This window comes from Candoia aspera, chromosome 4 (assembly GCF_035149785.1).
Source record: "Candoia aspera isolate rCanAsp1 chromosome 4, rCanAsp1.hap2, whole genome shotgun sequence".
NCBI classification, from domain to species: domain Eukaryota; kingdom Metazoa; phylum Chordata; class Lepidosauria; order Squamata; family Boidae; genus Candoia; species Candoia aspera.
Genome location: NC_086156.1, coordinates 73,257,225 through 73,274,665, shown reverse-complemented (window position 1 = coordinate 73,274,665; position 17,441 = coordinate 73,257,225). Strand labels below are relative to the sequence as shown.

The 17,441-nt window shown below is 44.6% G+C and overlaps 1 protein-coding gene across 1 annotated transcript in view; it reads left to right on the top strand.

Annotated features, from left to right (window-relative positions):
• C1QL1 (complement C1q like 1) overlaps positions 1-16,057 on the top strand; it is a 47,121-nt gene extending 31,064 nt beyond the window's left edge. The window contains exon 2 of the mRNA XM_063301980.1: positions 15,832-16,057. Within this exon, the coding sequence (XP_063158050.1) occupies positions 15,832-16,011 (180 nt within the window). The 3' untranslated portion in view covers positions 16,012-16,057. The remainder of the gene's footprint in view (positions 1-15,831) is intronic.
• Positions 16,058-17,441: the final 1,384 nt, after the last annotated feature.

Sequence of the window (17,441 nt, the reverse complement as noted above, 5' to 3'; positions counted from 1 at the left end):
TAAACTTAGTTGACAAGTAGACTTTATCTCCGACAGTAAAAGATGGTTCTGGGGAACGCTTTGCATCGGCATGGCGTTTATAAGTAGCCTGGGCATGGAGGAGAGCTTGTTGAATATTAATCCATGAGTGCTTGAGAGAGTCCGCCCAGTCAGTAAGGGAAGCTGGCAGCGGTTGTGGATGGGGAAGTTCAGGAATAGGAACAAACTCACGTCCAAAAACTGTTTTAAAAGGAACTTGACCAGTGGTTTGATGAAAGGCATTGTTGTAGGCGACCTCTGCAAATGGGAGTAGGTCGACCCAATTGTCCTGTTGGTAGTTAACAAAAGCCCTGAGATATTGTTCCAGTGTAGAATTAACCGCCTCTGTAGATCCATCCGTTTCCGGATGCCACGCGGTGGAAAGTGACTGTTTGGTGCCCAAAAGTTTTAAAAATGCCCGCCAGAATTGTGACGTAAATTGTGTGCCTCTGTCACTCACCAAACGGGTGGGGATACCGTGGAGGCGGTACACGTGGATGAGGAAGAGGCGTGCCAGCTGTTGTGCGGTGGGGATAGAAGCACATGGGATGAAGTGGGCTTGTTTGGAGAAAAAGTCTTTGACCACCCAAATGACAGTTTTGCGTTGACTAGGGGGTAGATCAACGATAAAGTCCATGGAAATGTCCTGCCAGGGGACAGATGGGGTGGCAACGGGTTGAAGGAGACCTTGGGGTTTGCCTGTTTTGCGCTTTATCGCTGCACACACAGGGCAAGCAGTAACATATGCCTTCAGGTCTTTGAGTAAAGTTGGCCACCAGAATTGCCGGCGAACAAGGTGCAGAGTTTTTACATAGCCAAAATGTCCAGCCAGCTTGTCATCGTGGCAACGCTGGAGTATGGTTTTTCGCATCGCATCGGGTACATAGAGGCGATCGTTGTGCCAGGCAAGATCGTCAGTGAAGGTTAAACTGTTTCTATTGGTTTGTAACCAAGTATCTGTTTTAAGGTGGAAAAGCAACTGTTGTTGCAAATCGGATGGAATTGACAAGCGCGGCGAGCGGCTGGAAGGCAGAGCGGCTGGAGGTTGCGTTGATTGCGCTCGGGTCTGGCTGCGAGTCACCGCTGCCAAACTTAATTGTTTGTCGGTCCAGACGGTGCCTTGGACCGTTGGCCCTGGGCCAGCATCTTGGGGTCTGCGGGAGAGTGCATCAGCTAAAAAGTTTTTCTTGCCTGGTATGAACTTAAGGGTGAAGTCGAAGTGGCTGAAAAACTCAGCCCAGCGCAGCTGTTTGGGACTGAGTTTTCGACTGGTGCTTAGAGCTTCCAGGTTTTTATGGTCAGTCCAGACTTCAAAAGGGTTGGAAGTGCCTTCCAATAGGTGTCGCCATGTTTCTAAAGCCGTTTTTACAGCAAAAGCCTCTTTTTCCCAAACGTGCCATCTCCTCTCAGTTTCAGTGAATTTGCGAGAGAGGTAAGCACAGGGTTTCAAGGCGCCAGAGTGGTCAGATTGTAACAAGATTGCTCCTATGGAGAAATCAGAAGCATCGACTTGTACAACGAAGGGTTTAGAGGGGTCTGGATGCTGTAAAATTGGCTCTGTGGTAAAGATTTGTTTGAGCGCTTCGAACGCTTGCTGACAAGCAGGAGTCCATTTAAGGAGCGCACCTGGGTTCTTTGAACGTCGCGTGTCCCCCTGTCCTTTGGTTTTTAACAGTTCAGTAAGGGGGAGGGCAATTTCAGCAAAATTTTGGGCGAATGCCCGATAAAAATTAGCGAATCCCAGGAAACTTTGTAATTGTCTCCTGGTACGGGGAGGCTCCCATGCCACAATAGCTTCTACTTTTGCAGGGTCCATTTCAATGCCCTTAGCTGAAATTCGATAGCCGAGGTAATCAATTTGTGACTGATGAAAGGCACATTTTGACAGTTTAGCGTACAACTCTGCTTTTTTCAATTTGGCCAGTACCTGACGCACCAAGTGGATATGTTCTGACATGGTTTCAGTATAAATCAATACATCATCCAAGTATGCCAGTACCCCCTTAAATAGGTGGTCATGCAAGACCTCATTGATTAGTTGCATAAAGACCCCAGGTGCTCCGGATAAACCAAAGGGTAAGACTTTGTATTGGAAAGCTCCAAGAGGACAGTTAAAGGCTGTTTTCCACTCATCCCCTTCCCTTATGCGAATACGAAAATAGGCTTCCCTCAAATCCAGTTTTGAGAAGATTTTGCCTCTGGCCAGATGTGATAACATATCTTTGATCAGGGGCAAAGGATATTTATTTAATATTGAGACCGCATTGAGCCCGCGAAAATCGGTACAAAGCCTTAATGACCCATCCTTTTTTGGCCTGAATAGGACAGGGGCTCCTACCCGGGAATTAGCAGGCTCAATGAAACCCCTAGCCAGGTTTTTGTCAATGAACTCCCTTAGCGTAGTGAGCTCTTTGGGAGACATGGGGTATATTTTTGGGTGAGGCAATTTTACGTTTGGTAAAAATTCAATGGCACAGTCCGTTTTTCGGTGGGGTGGCAAGCGATCTGCTTCCTTTTCCCCAAATACCTCAGCAAAATCCTGATACTGATTGGGTAGTCCCTCAAGAGGTTGAAGCGTTTGCACAGTAGTATACGCTGCCCCTCCACCCTCCATGTCTTCCAGTAGGTCTTTTTCGGGTACTTTGTAAAATCCATCTGCAAAAGTCACAGTTCTATGTAGCCAGTTGATAAAAGGGTTTTGTTGCACAAACCAAGGCATCCCCAGGATAACCAGAGGACCCCCCACTGGAGCTACCACAAATGGCAGCTTTTCCTGATGGGAGCCCATCTGCAAGGCGACCAGTCCCGTGGAATGATTGACTGCTTTCCCTCCCGCCATAGTTCCATCCAATTGGGTGAAGATCATGGGTCTTGGTAAAGGAAACGTGGGCAGTTCCAGAGCCGCTACGACATCAGGGTGCATAAGGGAACGGGAGCAGCCCGAGTCTAGCATGGCCCAAACTTCCACAGTTTTGGTTTTTGAGCTCAGTTTAACTTTAACAGTCAGTGTGGGGAAATTTCCACTCACCAAATCGTGGTTACGCCCGGTTTCTTCCATCTGCCCTAGGGCGCCCTTCAGGGCAGGTGGTAGGCTTTTCCCGCCGGCTGCTCGAATTGCAACTCTTCTTCCTCTTCTCCGAAGGGTAGTTCTGGGGGGTCCAGTTCTGCGACGGCCGCTTTCAGTTTCCGCGGTGGAGCAGGAGCAGGCGACTTTACTGTAGGTTTCGTCTGTCGTTCCTCTGGACGGCGTCTCGGGCACGACGTGGCTCGATGCCCTTCTTTCCCACATCTCAGGCACTGACCTTTGGAGAATCGTCGTTCCCTTTCTTCTTCCCAGGTTTTCGGTTTGGGGCGGCTGGCAAGTCCAGATGTGCGCGCTCCTCTAGCAAGACGCGATTGTCTAAGCTCTTTGGTATGGGCATAGGTTTGCAGGGCATTTTCTGCGCTGCCCGCCAACTGAATCCACCCATACAGCGTTTTGGGATCATCTCTTCCTAGTGCCCAGCGAAGGATTTCTGGTTCTAGCCCCTGCTTAAACATTTCAATTAAGGTTGGCTCAGACCAGTCTTCCACTTTCCCCGACAAAGCTTTAAATTCCAACGCATAATTGGCAACTGAGAGGGACCCTTGGTAGAGTTTCCTCAGGGCATTTTTAGCTGTTTCTTGGGCTAGAGGGTCTTCGAAATGCTGTTTAAGTGCCCACAAAAAGTCCTCGAAGTCCTCTAACTCAGTTGCCTCAGCCTGGCACAGTTGCACATACCAATCAGCTGCCCTTCCTCTCAGTTTGTTGGCGATGAAATTGATTTTGCCATGTTCTGACCGAAAGTTCCGGCCCCAATCTTCCATATAATGCTTGGCATTAGTGATAAAGAAGGAGAGCGTAGTGGGATCCCCATCAAACTTTACTCCAAATGGTGGGAAGTTTCTTGCCGGCTCAGCTGGCTGTGGCGGTTCCGCGAATGTCAGCGTACGCCGAGCCCCCATGGGTGGCCGATCCCTAGGGGGTCTTGCCTCTCGCCCCCCCGCCTGACGGGCTGATCGAGTCTTGCTTCTCCCCCTGGTTGGTAGGGTACTGTGCCTGGGGTACTGTGACGGCTCTTCCAATCCTCCGGGGTGGGCTCTGCATCTCTGGGTAGATCCTTAAGGATTGTCACTATTAGATCCATTTTATCCTCTAATGCCCTCATACGAGCTGGAGTGACCGGCTCTTCCAGGGGTTGGTTGGTTACCACCACCCTCGGTGACAAGGGGACTTCGGGCTCCCAGGATAATTGTGGAGACCCCCTCCCCGGTGCTCTTTCCATAACAGTTTTATGTTCACTCCTGAGGCTCTCCTGCATGGATATCAGCAGCTCATCTAGTTGGACATCCCGCAACTCCCGACGTGCTGCTCTTTGCGCTCTCGAGGTTAGAGCTGGTCGGATCCTTGCCGCCTCCCGCTCCTCCTCGCTTCCATCACTTGCGCGAAGCTGATGTTCGGTCATCGCTAGCGTTCCCTCTTATCCAACGATTGGATGGGGCTAGCGGAAAATGGATGAAATGATTCTCAGCTTTATGTAACGGTTGCCTAATCCCAAATACTCAGTCTCACAAGCTCGGGCTTAAAGATAACTGATTTATTAAAGGAATAGTATGCAAATACAGAGAAAGCTGAGAATGAGCAAAAGCGCGCCAAATACAAACTTAAAAGCCTTGCCTGTGAGCAAGTTCCGCCCCATCCCTCGTCAGGGCGCTCCCCCTCCCAGGTGCTAGAAGCCGTTAGACGCGCCTGGGAAAGTAACCTTGAGCAGGAGCGCAAACCCAAACATACATTCCAAGCCCTCAAAACAACGGAGGGGGAAGGAATGGAAAAACCCAGGGTGAAGGAACACGGAACAGAAGATGACATGTGAAACGTTACAATGTTAACAGCACATTGAAATGGGAACATGACACCTTGAAATATTTTTCAGGCCTCGGGGAACCCCTGCACATTCAGACTCAAATATAGGCCAGAAGTTACAAAATCATTATATTTGTTTCATGTCTAGGCCTGTATATAGTCATTAACAGTGTTCTTAAACTAAAAATCAAGAATGAAACTTACCTCTTTAATGTGAAGTTGCCCGAGTTTGAAATCATTTTTTAAATAAATCGTGATCTCCCAGGGAATCCCTAGTGACCTCTCGCAGAACCCTGGTGTGGATGCTTTAAAAAATACTGATAAATCATCCCCTTTATAAATCTATAAATCCATAGGTGTATGAAATATATGCTGTATATAAAGAGACTTCCTTGAGAAAGCTCTTCATTGATTTAGGTTGGTTTAGTGAGTGCTCTTTGCATGAGTGAGCTTTGCTGCATTAATGAGACTTACTTCTGAGTAAATATGCAGAGGATCAGAGAGGTCATGGATTAGTAAGTAAATGCCAAGTTTGACTAGTTTGCTGCAGAAATGTATAAATAGCTTATAGAGCAACGTTTCTCAACCTCGGCAACTTGAAGATGTATGGACTTCAACTCTCAGAATTCTAGTGGACTTTGACTCTCAGAATTCTCTCAAAGAGCTGTGCTGGCTGGGGAATTCTGGGAGTTGAAGTCCACACATCTTCAAGCTGCCAAGGTTGAGAAACACTGTTATAGAGACTCATATCTTTGAGAGATTCAGTAATCTTTGAGAGACTCTCCAAGACTGTGTTCTCCTGCACAAAAGAAGAAATAGAAGTAATTTGAAAATTACAATAGAAGTGAAGGAAAGGAGGAGGCAAGTTATTGTTTTTGTCACAAAACAGCATCACTCCCACCCACCCACCCAGATTTCTGATGGACTGGCCAGTTGGGCAAGGGATGAAGCAAAAAAGAGCACCCCACGTCCCCCCAGTCATGCCCTGCCACTTTCCCTAATCTGGGCAATGATTGGTAGTTATTTCTCTCACCAGCAGGTGGCGCTGGGTAGGAGAGGAATGGAAGCTGTGGATCTACCAATCACTGCTCTGAAACCGTCCTGCATTATCTCGGTAGAGACAGCTTCGCTTGCCTGCCCCACTGTTGAAGCCCAATAAAGCTCAGTTCAGGCAGTGCGGTTTAAGCTGGCGTGTGGCTCTGTTGTCTGAAGGATGGGAGGAACAGTTATATGTACAGTGACCATATTGTCCTGGAAAAAATAAAGGACAAAACTGGAAAAGGGGCAAATCTAAAAGAGGTTCATAAGGATGAAAAAAATAGTTTATGACTTTGCTTAAAAAGGAAAATTCAAGAGCAGAACCAAGAAAATAAATAAATAAAGTAAATCCAAAGGACAGCTTTCTGAAACACAGTAAAGGATCGTCCTTTATAATGAAGGACGTACCGTCACTGTAGTTATACATGAACTGAGTACATTTCAAAAAAACATGAGTTAAATGTTTTAAAATTGGAAGATAATATAATTAAACCGATTCAAAAAAACAGCAAGACCCAGAAGCTAAACTGGTTCTTTAAAGATTTATTTCAATGATAAATATAATAAATTAATGACATAGCTAGAACAGTATGATAAACATATCACAGATATGCATGAATTATCCTCAGAACAGAGAATTTAAAGGTCAGAGATAAAGAAGAAGCCAGACTGTAAATGGCAGAAACAAAATTGTGCAGAAATAATTTAAAGTTTGGAGGAATACCAGAAGATTTTAGAAGAGATTATTTAGAAAGGCAAATGGAACATTTACTTAAAGAGTATCTTGAGTTAGATGAAGATGAATCACTAGAACGTCAAGAAGTATTTATTTATTTATTTACACATCATATTTATATAGCTACCCATCTCACAGATTTGTGACTCTGGGCAGTGTATATTAAAAAAGATAATGAAAGACTAGCAATTAAAAGTTACTTCAACAATTAAAACACAAAGTTACTACAACGGAGTAGCAGAGAGAGTTATCGTTATGGACAATAAAGCCATCTCACTAATTCATCACTGCTTTGAGACCCCCAGGCCTGTTGGCACAACCATGTTTTAAGGGACTTCCTGAAGGATATCAGGGACGGGGCCAGTCTCTTCTCGGGGGGGATGATGTTCCACAGGGTGGCTGCCACAGCAGAAAAGGCCTGCCTCTTGGGTCCTGCCAGATGGAACTCCTTAGTGGGTGGGACGCGCAGCGTGTCTCTTCTGCTGGACCTAATGGGAGGGGCAGATGTAATCAGGGAGAGGCGGTCTCTCAAATAACCCGGCCCCATGCCATGAAGGGCTTTAAAGGTCAAAACCAGCACCTTGAATTGCACCTGGAAACAAACTGGCAACCAATGCAGCTCGCGGAGCAGAGGTGTCATGTGTGCCTGCCATTTTAGCGTCACACACAACTGCCTACGTTGTCACATTTTGCACCAGCTGAAGCTTCCAAATACTCTTCAAGGGCAGCCCAATGCAGAGCGTGTTGCAATAGTCTACATGACCAGGGCATGAGTGACTGTGAGCAGACCCTCCTGATCCCGGAACAGGCACAGCTGGTGCACAACACAAAGCTGTGCAAAGGCCCTCCTAGCCACAGCTGCCATCTGCTTTTCTACGAGGACCCCCAGATTGCGCACTGGGGCTGTTTGGGGCAGCGCAACCCCATCCAGTGCCAAAGATGGCATAGTCCCTTAACTGGAAGACCCCCAAACCCAAACCCATACAGACTTGTCAGGGTTCAGTTGAAGCCTGTTGGTCCCCATCCAGGCCCCTACAGCCTCTAGGCAGTGAGATTGGGCATCAACAGCATTGCTTAATTCACCAGGGGCAGAAAGATATAGTTGGGTATCATCAGAGTACTGATGATACTGTACCCCATGGCAATGGGTGATCTCATCCAGTGGCCTCATGTAGATGCTAAATAGGAGAGGAGAGAGCACCGACCCCTGCAGAACCTCACAAAGTAGGGACCAAAGGTGGGATCTCTCCTACCCAATCACCACTGACTGGGACCGATCCCAGAGAAAGGAGGAGAACCAGCACAACACAATGCCTCCCACCCCCAATCCCCAGAGCCAGTCCAGAAGGATACCATGGTCAATGGTATCAAAGGCTGCTGAGGGGTCAAGAACAACAAGGATGGATGCACAACCTCCATCCCACTCCCATCAGAGATCTTCTAAAAGTGCAACCAATGCAGTTTCTGTCCCATACCCAGGTCTGAATTCTGACTGAAAGGGGTCTAGATAATCTGCTTCATGCAGAGCTCTCTGAAGCTGCTGCATGACCACCTTCTCAATCACTTCCCCCAAAAGGGGAGGTGAGATACTGGGTGAAAATTGTTCAGTATGGTGGGATCCAGAGGTGGTTTCTTGAGGTGGGGGTGAACCAATGCCTCCTTAAGAAGCAGAGGAACAACCCCCTCACTCAAGGAAGAATTCCCTACTACTACAACCCACCCACACAACACCCTCCAGGCAGCTTTAACTAGCCAGGAGGGGCATAGATCTAAAGAGCAGGTGGCCAAGCTCACAGTCCTAAGAATCCTGTCCACTTCCTCAGGCTCAACAGTTCAAACTCCAGGTTCAAACCTCGATCCCAGATAACAGGGCAAGAATCTGCCCTGGGCACCTCTGTAAGACCTGCAGTAAGGCCGGCGTCCAGCTGAGAACGAATTTGGGTGACTCTGTCCAACAGATGCTGAGCAATTCTTCCGCACGGCCCTGTAAGAATATCTCCAAGCCCCCTCTACCCAAGAAGGCTCGAGTCACCTGAAACAAGGCTACGGGGCGACTATCTGCAAACGCAATAAGGGAGGAGAAATATTGCTGCTTTGCTGCCCTTACTGCCTTGGGGTAGGCCTTAATAGCAGCTCTAACCTGTATTCAGTCAAGTGTGACCCTCATGCACCAGCAGCACTCTAGATGTCTCTTTTCTCATTTCATCTCCCTCAATTCATCCGTAAACTATGGAGAATGACAGGATCCATGAGAGGGGAGAGGTCGCATAGGTGTGGTCTGATCCAAGGCCTCAGCAGCCCTCCTATTCCAAATGGCCACCAAGGCTTCAGATGGACCATGCAGCAGATCCACAGGAGCAACCTCCAGCTCCCTCTGAAGCCCATCAGGGTCCATCAGTCACCCTTATACCTCTACAAATTATATTGATTTGGCATTGTATATAATAACCGCTGCCAGGATACTTACTAGAAACCACACATAATTCCTTCTTTAGAAGAATGACAGACTAAGTTGTAGGAGTATTCATCAATGTGAAAAATAACTTCGTCTTTGAAAAACAAGTCTGATATAGCATTTAACTTAACTTGGAAACCATTTATGGATTATAATTCTGCACATGGACTTGTACCACATCTGAAGTTTGGGTTTTTCTTAACATAAGGGTTTAAAACATTAGAACTTGCCTGTTTTGTTATAATAAGGATAGATTTTAAATTTGATAGAAAATGTTATTATTTATTCTGATCGATTCTATAGTGGCTACATTTATTAATGATCATTCAATTCAAGTAATAGTAAGATTATATGCAGTATTATCTGTGTAAAACTGAACAAGAAATTTCAAGGTAACATTAGATAATACTGCAAAAAGTAAATCTCTTTTTATTTATCTTTTCTCTTTTTTTTCTCTTCATGATTGTGCTATTAAGTATCTGTTTAAAATAAATAATTTTTTAAAAACCCAGCTGTCTCCCTGGGCCTCTTACATCCATTATTTTTACATCATGTTTTATCAGAAACAAAAGCCACTTAAAATGATCTTCTACAACATGCTTTAGTAACTTCTTCTTTCTGTTCCATTTATTTCTTCCTTTTTACCTAAGCAGCAGAATTGCTGATTAATTCTCTCTGAACTTCACCTTTTAAGTAATCATTTCTTGTTCCTGCCAGAAGGGGGCTTAATTATGAGTTTCCTCACATTTTTTTAATGGTGAAATGATTGTAGCTTTTCAAAATAACAAGGAAAAACAGTGAAGAGAAAACAGGAAATAAAGTGATCTTCACAGGCAGCAGGAATTGAATAATGAGGATAAAAATTAAGAGACTGTTAATTAACACTCTGGTTTTTGAAGCAATAGCAGCAGAGATGAAAGCTGCAAAGAACTTATTAAAGACCCAGTAGCCCTTACTCTCTTAGTAGCTCTTTTGCTAGTCCATTTTGGAGAAGTTCGTTCTGCAATTGTATTTTAAATCTGTAATTTAATTTTAAATGTAAATCACAACACAGCACAACTAGACTTGGGTGGGGTGGGGGAAACAGAACAACAGTGAAAACAATATAGAGGGAAATCACTTGAATACATTGAATACAGACATTATTACATAGGTTCCCAGGTACATTAACTATAAACAACAGTACTGTAACACCCATTGAACTCAACTGGTATGCATCCCTCAGACCTAAAGAACTCACATAGAGCAGTGTTTCTCAACCTTGGTGAGTTTAAGATGAGTGGACTTCAACTCCCAGAATTCTGGGAGTTGAAACCCACCCATCTTAAACTTGCCAAGGCTGAGAAACAATGACATAGAGGATGGATGGTCTGTGTGTGCGTGCGCACACGCATCTTTTCCCTCTACCCAATGGCCAGAAAGGCTGTAAAAAAAGCAGGCAGTCCATTTTAGAAGCACAATACATATTCACACAACCTAACTCTCCCTCCCCGCCTCCAAATAACTTTGTTCACAGCTTTAGCTGCTTTGCATGAAGTTTCACAGAGCAGTTCTCCCTCTGCTCCTCTTGGCCCTGCTTGATTCATCTCGCACCTCCTCTTTGCTAACCTGCCCAGGTCTGTCAGCTGAATTTGCTCTGTGGCTCGGCTGGTCACAGGTCATTCCCCGCTGACCCACCCGGGGTGTTTCTCATCCCTTTGGCCTTGATTCTCCCTAATTCCCTTCACAGGTGGAAACTGCCAGCCAAGTCACCTCCTTTGCACCTTGGCTGCCGGGAGGTATGCCACCAGGTCACGCATAGTGCCCCAGGGAGAAAAGGTTTGGGATATTACCTGCCTTCCTGTGATAATATTATTAATATTCCTGTCTCCCTATAAAGCTTTGACCAGCTCCTTAGCTTTCTCCTTTTCTACCAACAGCTTCCGGGCTAACTTCTGCTTCTCTGTCTGTGTGTGTATATTTTCTTTATTATTTGATGCTATTGACGTTTGAAAATGTATTTTTATTCTTATTGCTATTTTAGTATCTCCTGGAGTTCATGAGAACTGAAGCAGTAGATGAACTGCATAAATAAATAAAAAAGTGAGTCTGTGTCTGGTGGAGACCCTATCTCAAGTGCCTTGCACTCACATTCCTTTTTCTCCAACATGAAGTTTTGTTTCTTCCTCTTTACCCCATAGAATAGCCCCCACCCCGCTCCCTTTGGAAGGTTTCCAATTCCATGATTTCCTTTCAGGCTTCCCTTTGTTTGGTAAGAAGCCCCTGTCTCTTTCCCCTCTCTTTCCTTCTACAGTATGTATAGAAGCATCCTTATTTCTTCCCCTTTCAGGCCCTGGAACCAAATTCCTGTCACCCAAGTAGTTTCCACAGCAAAGCCTGAACAGCTCATACCCATTTGACTCATCTCAACTCTACTGCACCCCTTATGATACATGATGAATAATGAAATGGCCATCCATAGCAGACTTCTGTGTACAGTACATGGTTTTGAATGAACTGTTTTGGTAATATAATTAACATTGTTCAATTACTTATTTATTTATCAGATATAAGTCATGCTTTTCTGTAGTGAGTACAAGGCAGTGTATGTAAGTGTTCCTTCCTCCCATTTTTCTGCACCACAACAGTCTGAAGAGGTGGGTTAGGCTGAGACAGAGTGACTGGCCCAACCTCAGCTAGTGTGCTTCAGTAGCTAAGGGTAGATCTATTTGAACTGGATCTTTCCCCTTCTAGTCCAACACTATGCTACTTGATTGCTGCCCCACTTTGGCACATTATCAAGAATAAGCAAATGATCTCCACAAATGCGCACAGACATGCTGCTGTTGGCTCAGTTGCATATTGAATGTATTCGGGGGTGGACCTTCAGAGAATCGTCCTATCTATTAAAGCATCTTTGCCTTTCTGCTCCACTGAAATCCTGCAGGCCGCACAAGAGGAGTCACAGGGTTAACTATTGTGTTTTCCCTCCATAATAATAATGCTTATTATACCTCAGCCATCACAGCAGGATCGTAATCAGTATCATTATAGGTCCTTGAATGCTCTGGATGTGCTGTACTCTGGAACTCGCCTCAGCTAGGATTAGCAGTTTGGGGCCAGAAAAAAAATCAACAATTGATTTTTAAAAATGGGGTTTAATTTCATTCACCAAAGTGAAAGGTCACTTTTTGGTCTTAATATAGATATCCGGTGAGATTTTTGTGTTATTCTGCTTTTCCTCCAACTGCATCTTATTGCCGAAAAATGTTCAGAAGGTGATTTAAGGAAAATATAACAAAAAGAATGGGCTCACATGGGCATATTAAAAATTTGAAACCCACCTATGAAAGCTTGTTTTCTGTTAGCTTCAAAATTTAACATTTGTTCCTTTATTCTATATATCTTGTTACTTGGGACTATAATCTTGTTACTTAGAAAAAAGCTAAAACATTAAGCTGTGAAAATTCTGATAGATGCAATAGATTCTGAACATGTTCTATAGCCTGCAGCACAATCACTGACATAATGATTTCCTCTCTTGGAGGCAAAAGAAAGAAAACATATTATAATGGTTTCACAGAACCCACAAATATCAGCAATGAATGTTCTGTTGTTATTTTTAACCTCTGTGATCTTACCCCCTTGGTTATTTTCTGCAAAAAGTAGTAATAGTCCCTGTGGCTAATAAGTCTCCTGACACAATGGATATTAAAGGGAATCTGCTTATATTTTCAGATATGTCCAATTTGGTACTTCCATAAGGAATGAATGGTAAATTCCCTCTCCAGTTCCTTCATGTTTCTGGTTGTAATTAAAAGTGTATTGTACTAAAAATGGAGGGTATTCCCACTTCAACCATAAAATAGGTTTAGGTTCAATTTTAACTACAGTAAAACCTGTGAAAAATGGATGCCTCTTTCCACAGCTGCTTCTGTGTCTTTGGACATGAGCTGGGGGGTGGGGAAAGTCCTGTCTGTCCTGGCTCCAAGCCAGGGGTGAGAGCCAGTGAGCAGCCCAGAGCAGCTCCATCTGTGCCTGACTAACAAGTTGATCAGGCTAGTGACAGGCAAGCCCCCAACTGCTTGTTTTGAAAATAAATTGGTTGGTTTGGGAGTTTTTGAGGGAGTAGGGAGTGCTCTTTCTAAATACTGAAGGAGCCTCTGGGAAATATTTGAAAAGCTCTGATATAAAAACTCAGAGAGCTCATGTTACCTCTGTTCTCTCAGCCTCAGATGTCTTTGGGGAAATATGAGGCAGAGGGATCCATGAACCAAAAGGAGAAACCCTGTGCAAATAACACACAGGCTGTGATCTCACAAAACAACTCATTTACACCATTTCACCTAATTTTCTGAGCTCATACAACATCCTGAACCAACAGCTGACTTCAGAGGCTGGATTTGTGTGACCCACAAGGCTAGAATGGGGTTGGCCAGCTTATAGATCAGTGTACCAGGCAAACACAACCCCAGAGTTGAAGTCCTGTAGATGATCAAGGCAAAGGTGTCATTCTAGCAGATTTTCTGGCGTGGAGGATATGCCTGAATTGGACTTGCAGAGAGGCAGGTGGTTGTATCAGGTACTGCTCAAAGTGGAGGCTGTGTTCAAATTGGGGACTCCTCTATTCTTATGTGCGGAGGTTGGATTTTGAGCCCCATGTCAAATCTACTCTTCCATCTTTAGTGCCAATTAAAAAGCTAGGCTAAAATCAACAGTCTTATAGAACAGATGTGGGTGCCCTGATTTTCTTGACTTGACAGCCGCAATACCTCCCCTGGTTCTTTGTAAAGATGGGGTTGCAGTGGCACAGAAGTCAGGCCAACAACTTCTTTGGTCGCTGGCAAAGCAGTAAGTACTGGGTTTGAATCCCTAACACACGGAGTAAAGGGTCAAAGAACACAGATCATTTACAAAGCTTGGAGTTGTTAAGAATCAGGGGTACCAGATCTGGGCTGAAAAAATCTAGATGACCACTAGATGGCAGCAAAGAGTTAGCATTTGTGTATCTCTTCACTGCCCTCTAGTCACTGTCCAAATGTTTACAGCCTTATTGGAAACACCTTTCCCAAGGTTATAAACCCTACCACCTATAAATGCATTCTAGAATATACTACTTTCTTTAGTGAGTGTCTCAGTTCTCTGATGTATTTATGACATGCCCTCTTGGTAGATAATATAGGAGGTGTAGAGGGAGGAGGGCTGTATATTTTAGGGGTGGCTGATACCATACATTATGATACATATATTTGCATATACATACATACGCTTGCATACATATACTTAGGGTACCCTTTGGCAAAGGCCAGACCATCCAGTTTCAAGGTAGAGCAAGATTCTGTGCTAAATAAAACAGGTGCATTGCAATCCCTGCCACTCGAGGCTAAACTGATTATTGTTAGAACTGTCAGTAAAGTCTCGTTTTGCTCATACCTTGCCAGCCCTTCCAGGTAAACCAGACAGGAAACACGACTAGATGAGCTAATTCTACTTTATTGTAAGGCTACATTAACAGAATCCTGCAAATCTGAAAGTGCAGATCTCCTGCTCTCCCTGTTTATTGCTTGAGAGGTCAGGGTGGGTCTTTCCTAAGTTTCCTCTTTAGATGGTTACCCTCTCGGGGATTCCCTTTCCCTTTATCTGATTGTTCCCTAGGCGGCATCTCTTCCCTCTGTTCTCCAAGGTCACCCTCACATACCTTTACCTTTTCCTTGAGGAAAGTGTTTCTCTTTTTCTCTCATAGAATTGGATGGCAAAAATATGCAAAGGTGAAAGGATGCCTTCAAGACTTGTATCCCACTTCTGGTGACCCCAGTTTCCTGGTTGGAATAGTGGTTCCAAATGAAACTGGAAGTTTTATTTTTCCCATAAAGATTAATGGGAGCCCTTATAAATTGAGCCAGGTCTTCCCTGCATACAGCCAATCAAGAGATGTCTCCACGGTTTGGGGACCCTTGGAGACATCTCTTGATTGGCTGTTTGCAGGGAAGACCTGGCTCAATTTATAAAGGCTTGAGGATCAAGAGGTTTAATGTTGTCCCCCAGCTCTCATCCTTTCTGTGGATCCCCTCTCTTTCATCCAGGGGCAAGTTGATGTAGTAGTAGCAGCAGCAACCCCCATCCCTACTGCCATTCTGGTGACCCCCTGGCTCACAGTTCTAGAAGACAAGCAACCGCACAGTTGCTGATTGTACTGTACTCCCAAACTGAAGGATGACTGGAGCAAAGAGGTTCTCTGCTGGGGGTGGCTCTAGTAGCAGGGGGAGGGCCTCTTTCACAGATGCCAGCCCTAGTACCGGTCTCATCTTCATTTGCCTTGAAGCCTCAAGATACTATTTCTTGGCCATACTAAATAGCACCCAAGAGCATATTCATACTTAGTGGTTGTTACACAGCTTTCTACCCTGGAGAAATTTAGCACTATATTCCCAAATCAGACATCAAGCTAGCAGTCTGCAGTGAAAGGTTACTATGGCTCCATTTTTCCCTTATTAAAGAGAATTAAAATGGGCTGCTTTGGAAGCCATAAACTAAATAGGAATGATGCAGCAGAGATGCAGTCCTCCTCCAATGTTTTCAGATCCTGGCCCTTTCTTTGAGAATTTTGAGAACTTTCATTGCTTTGAGAACTTTCGTTGCTGCCACTATTTCACCTTTTGCTTCCTCTCCCCCTCCCTCCCCCCGTCTTTCTCTCCAACCTGCCTATGCCCTTTCCTCTCCTAGGTGCGGGCCAGTGCCATTGCGCAGGATGCTGATCAGAACTACGACTATGCTAGCAACAGTGTCATCCTGCACCTGGATGCCGGGGATGAAGTTTTCATCAAGCTTGATGGAGGCAAAGCCCACGGGGGCAACAACAACAAATATAGTACCTTTTCAGGTTTCATAATCTACTCAGACTGAGGCTAGAAGGAGCCCTACTGACTTCCAGCCCCCTGGACTTCTCCATGTGGCAAAGTTGGCTGCTGAATCCATTGACACCAACATATTTGCATACAGCCAGTCTCCCTCCCTGGGTTATAGGCAAGCAGAGTTGGGTCACTTTGTTCTTTCCTCTAGTGGGCACTGGGATGGCCCAACTGATGATTCAATCACCATTCCCTTTTCTTTTTCCTTCCATTACATCATGAATCACTAAGCCTTTCGACAGTTTCAATTTGGAGGAAGAAGAGCAAGATAGCCAAGGACCCAGGGTGAGGCTTGAGGAGATACAGTCTGGAGAACTGATCATCCCATTGCCCTTGAAGGCATTTCCATTTCCATCCTGTAGGATTTGTTGAGACATGCTGCATGCTATTGTATTGGGAGTAGATTCTATATGTAAGTAAGAGGCTATGGATGCTTAACCTAATCAGCGAAGGGACTATGTGTGCTGCCATCTTGCCCTCCCAAGATACACTTATATGTACCTTTTTAACCATGTCCAGGGCTTTCTTAAGGCTAAACATCTCAGCTGAACCCAAAGCAACCACCATTTCTTGTTAGCATGAACCGGAATTTGAAACCAACCAGATTGGTGGTTGTTCTGAACATGGATGAGCCACTTAGCCTAAATTAACCAACTCAACATAGCTAAAGAGCCGTGTGGCACTAGAGTAAAACAGTAGCACACATGGCCCTGGAAACCTACTAGAATGGTTTAGCATATTGTGTGAATGCTCTCACAATGTCTTAACTAGAAAAATGGGGATTAGTGAAGTGAAAGCATACATTCAGATTTTTTTTTTAAGGTAAGGGATTACTTTGCCAAGTTTCCAATGGGTATAAAAATGTTGACCTTGGATTTCTGTCCCTCCATGAGGGCAGTCCTGGGTGGTTCTGCTTGTTATTGTTTGTGTGGTTACTAATCATGTATAACTGAGTCAGTGGAGAGCCATAATCTTGTCTTTCTCAACCCAATGCCTGGTGCTGGTGGGGAGATTATGTATGTTTTCCAATATATATGGAGAACCCAGGATTGGAGAAAGTTAACTTACATGATCCCCCACCCTGCCCCCAACTGGTTCAATCAGGTTAAGTCAATAATTCCATTAAGTATCCATGGACTCATGCACATGCATCTGTGTATGTGTGCACATGCACATGTTTGCACATACAGTATATGTGTATATTATCGAAATAGGTCCTACTAAAGGAACACTGTATAACCTTATTGTCTCCCTCCTCAACTTACCACTGTTCTTAGTCTGAGGGATAATCCCTCTCCTTTCTCTCCCAAATGTAATTTAGTATTTTAACAGAATCTTATTTTGCTGAGTTGTTAGAGGGTGAGATGGGGAAGCTGATTTTTCTTACTAGAAGAAGAAAAAGTCCATGAGCTTAATTCGAGCTGG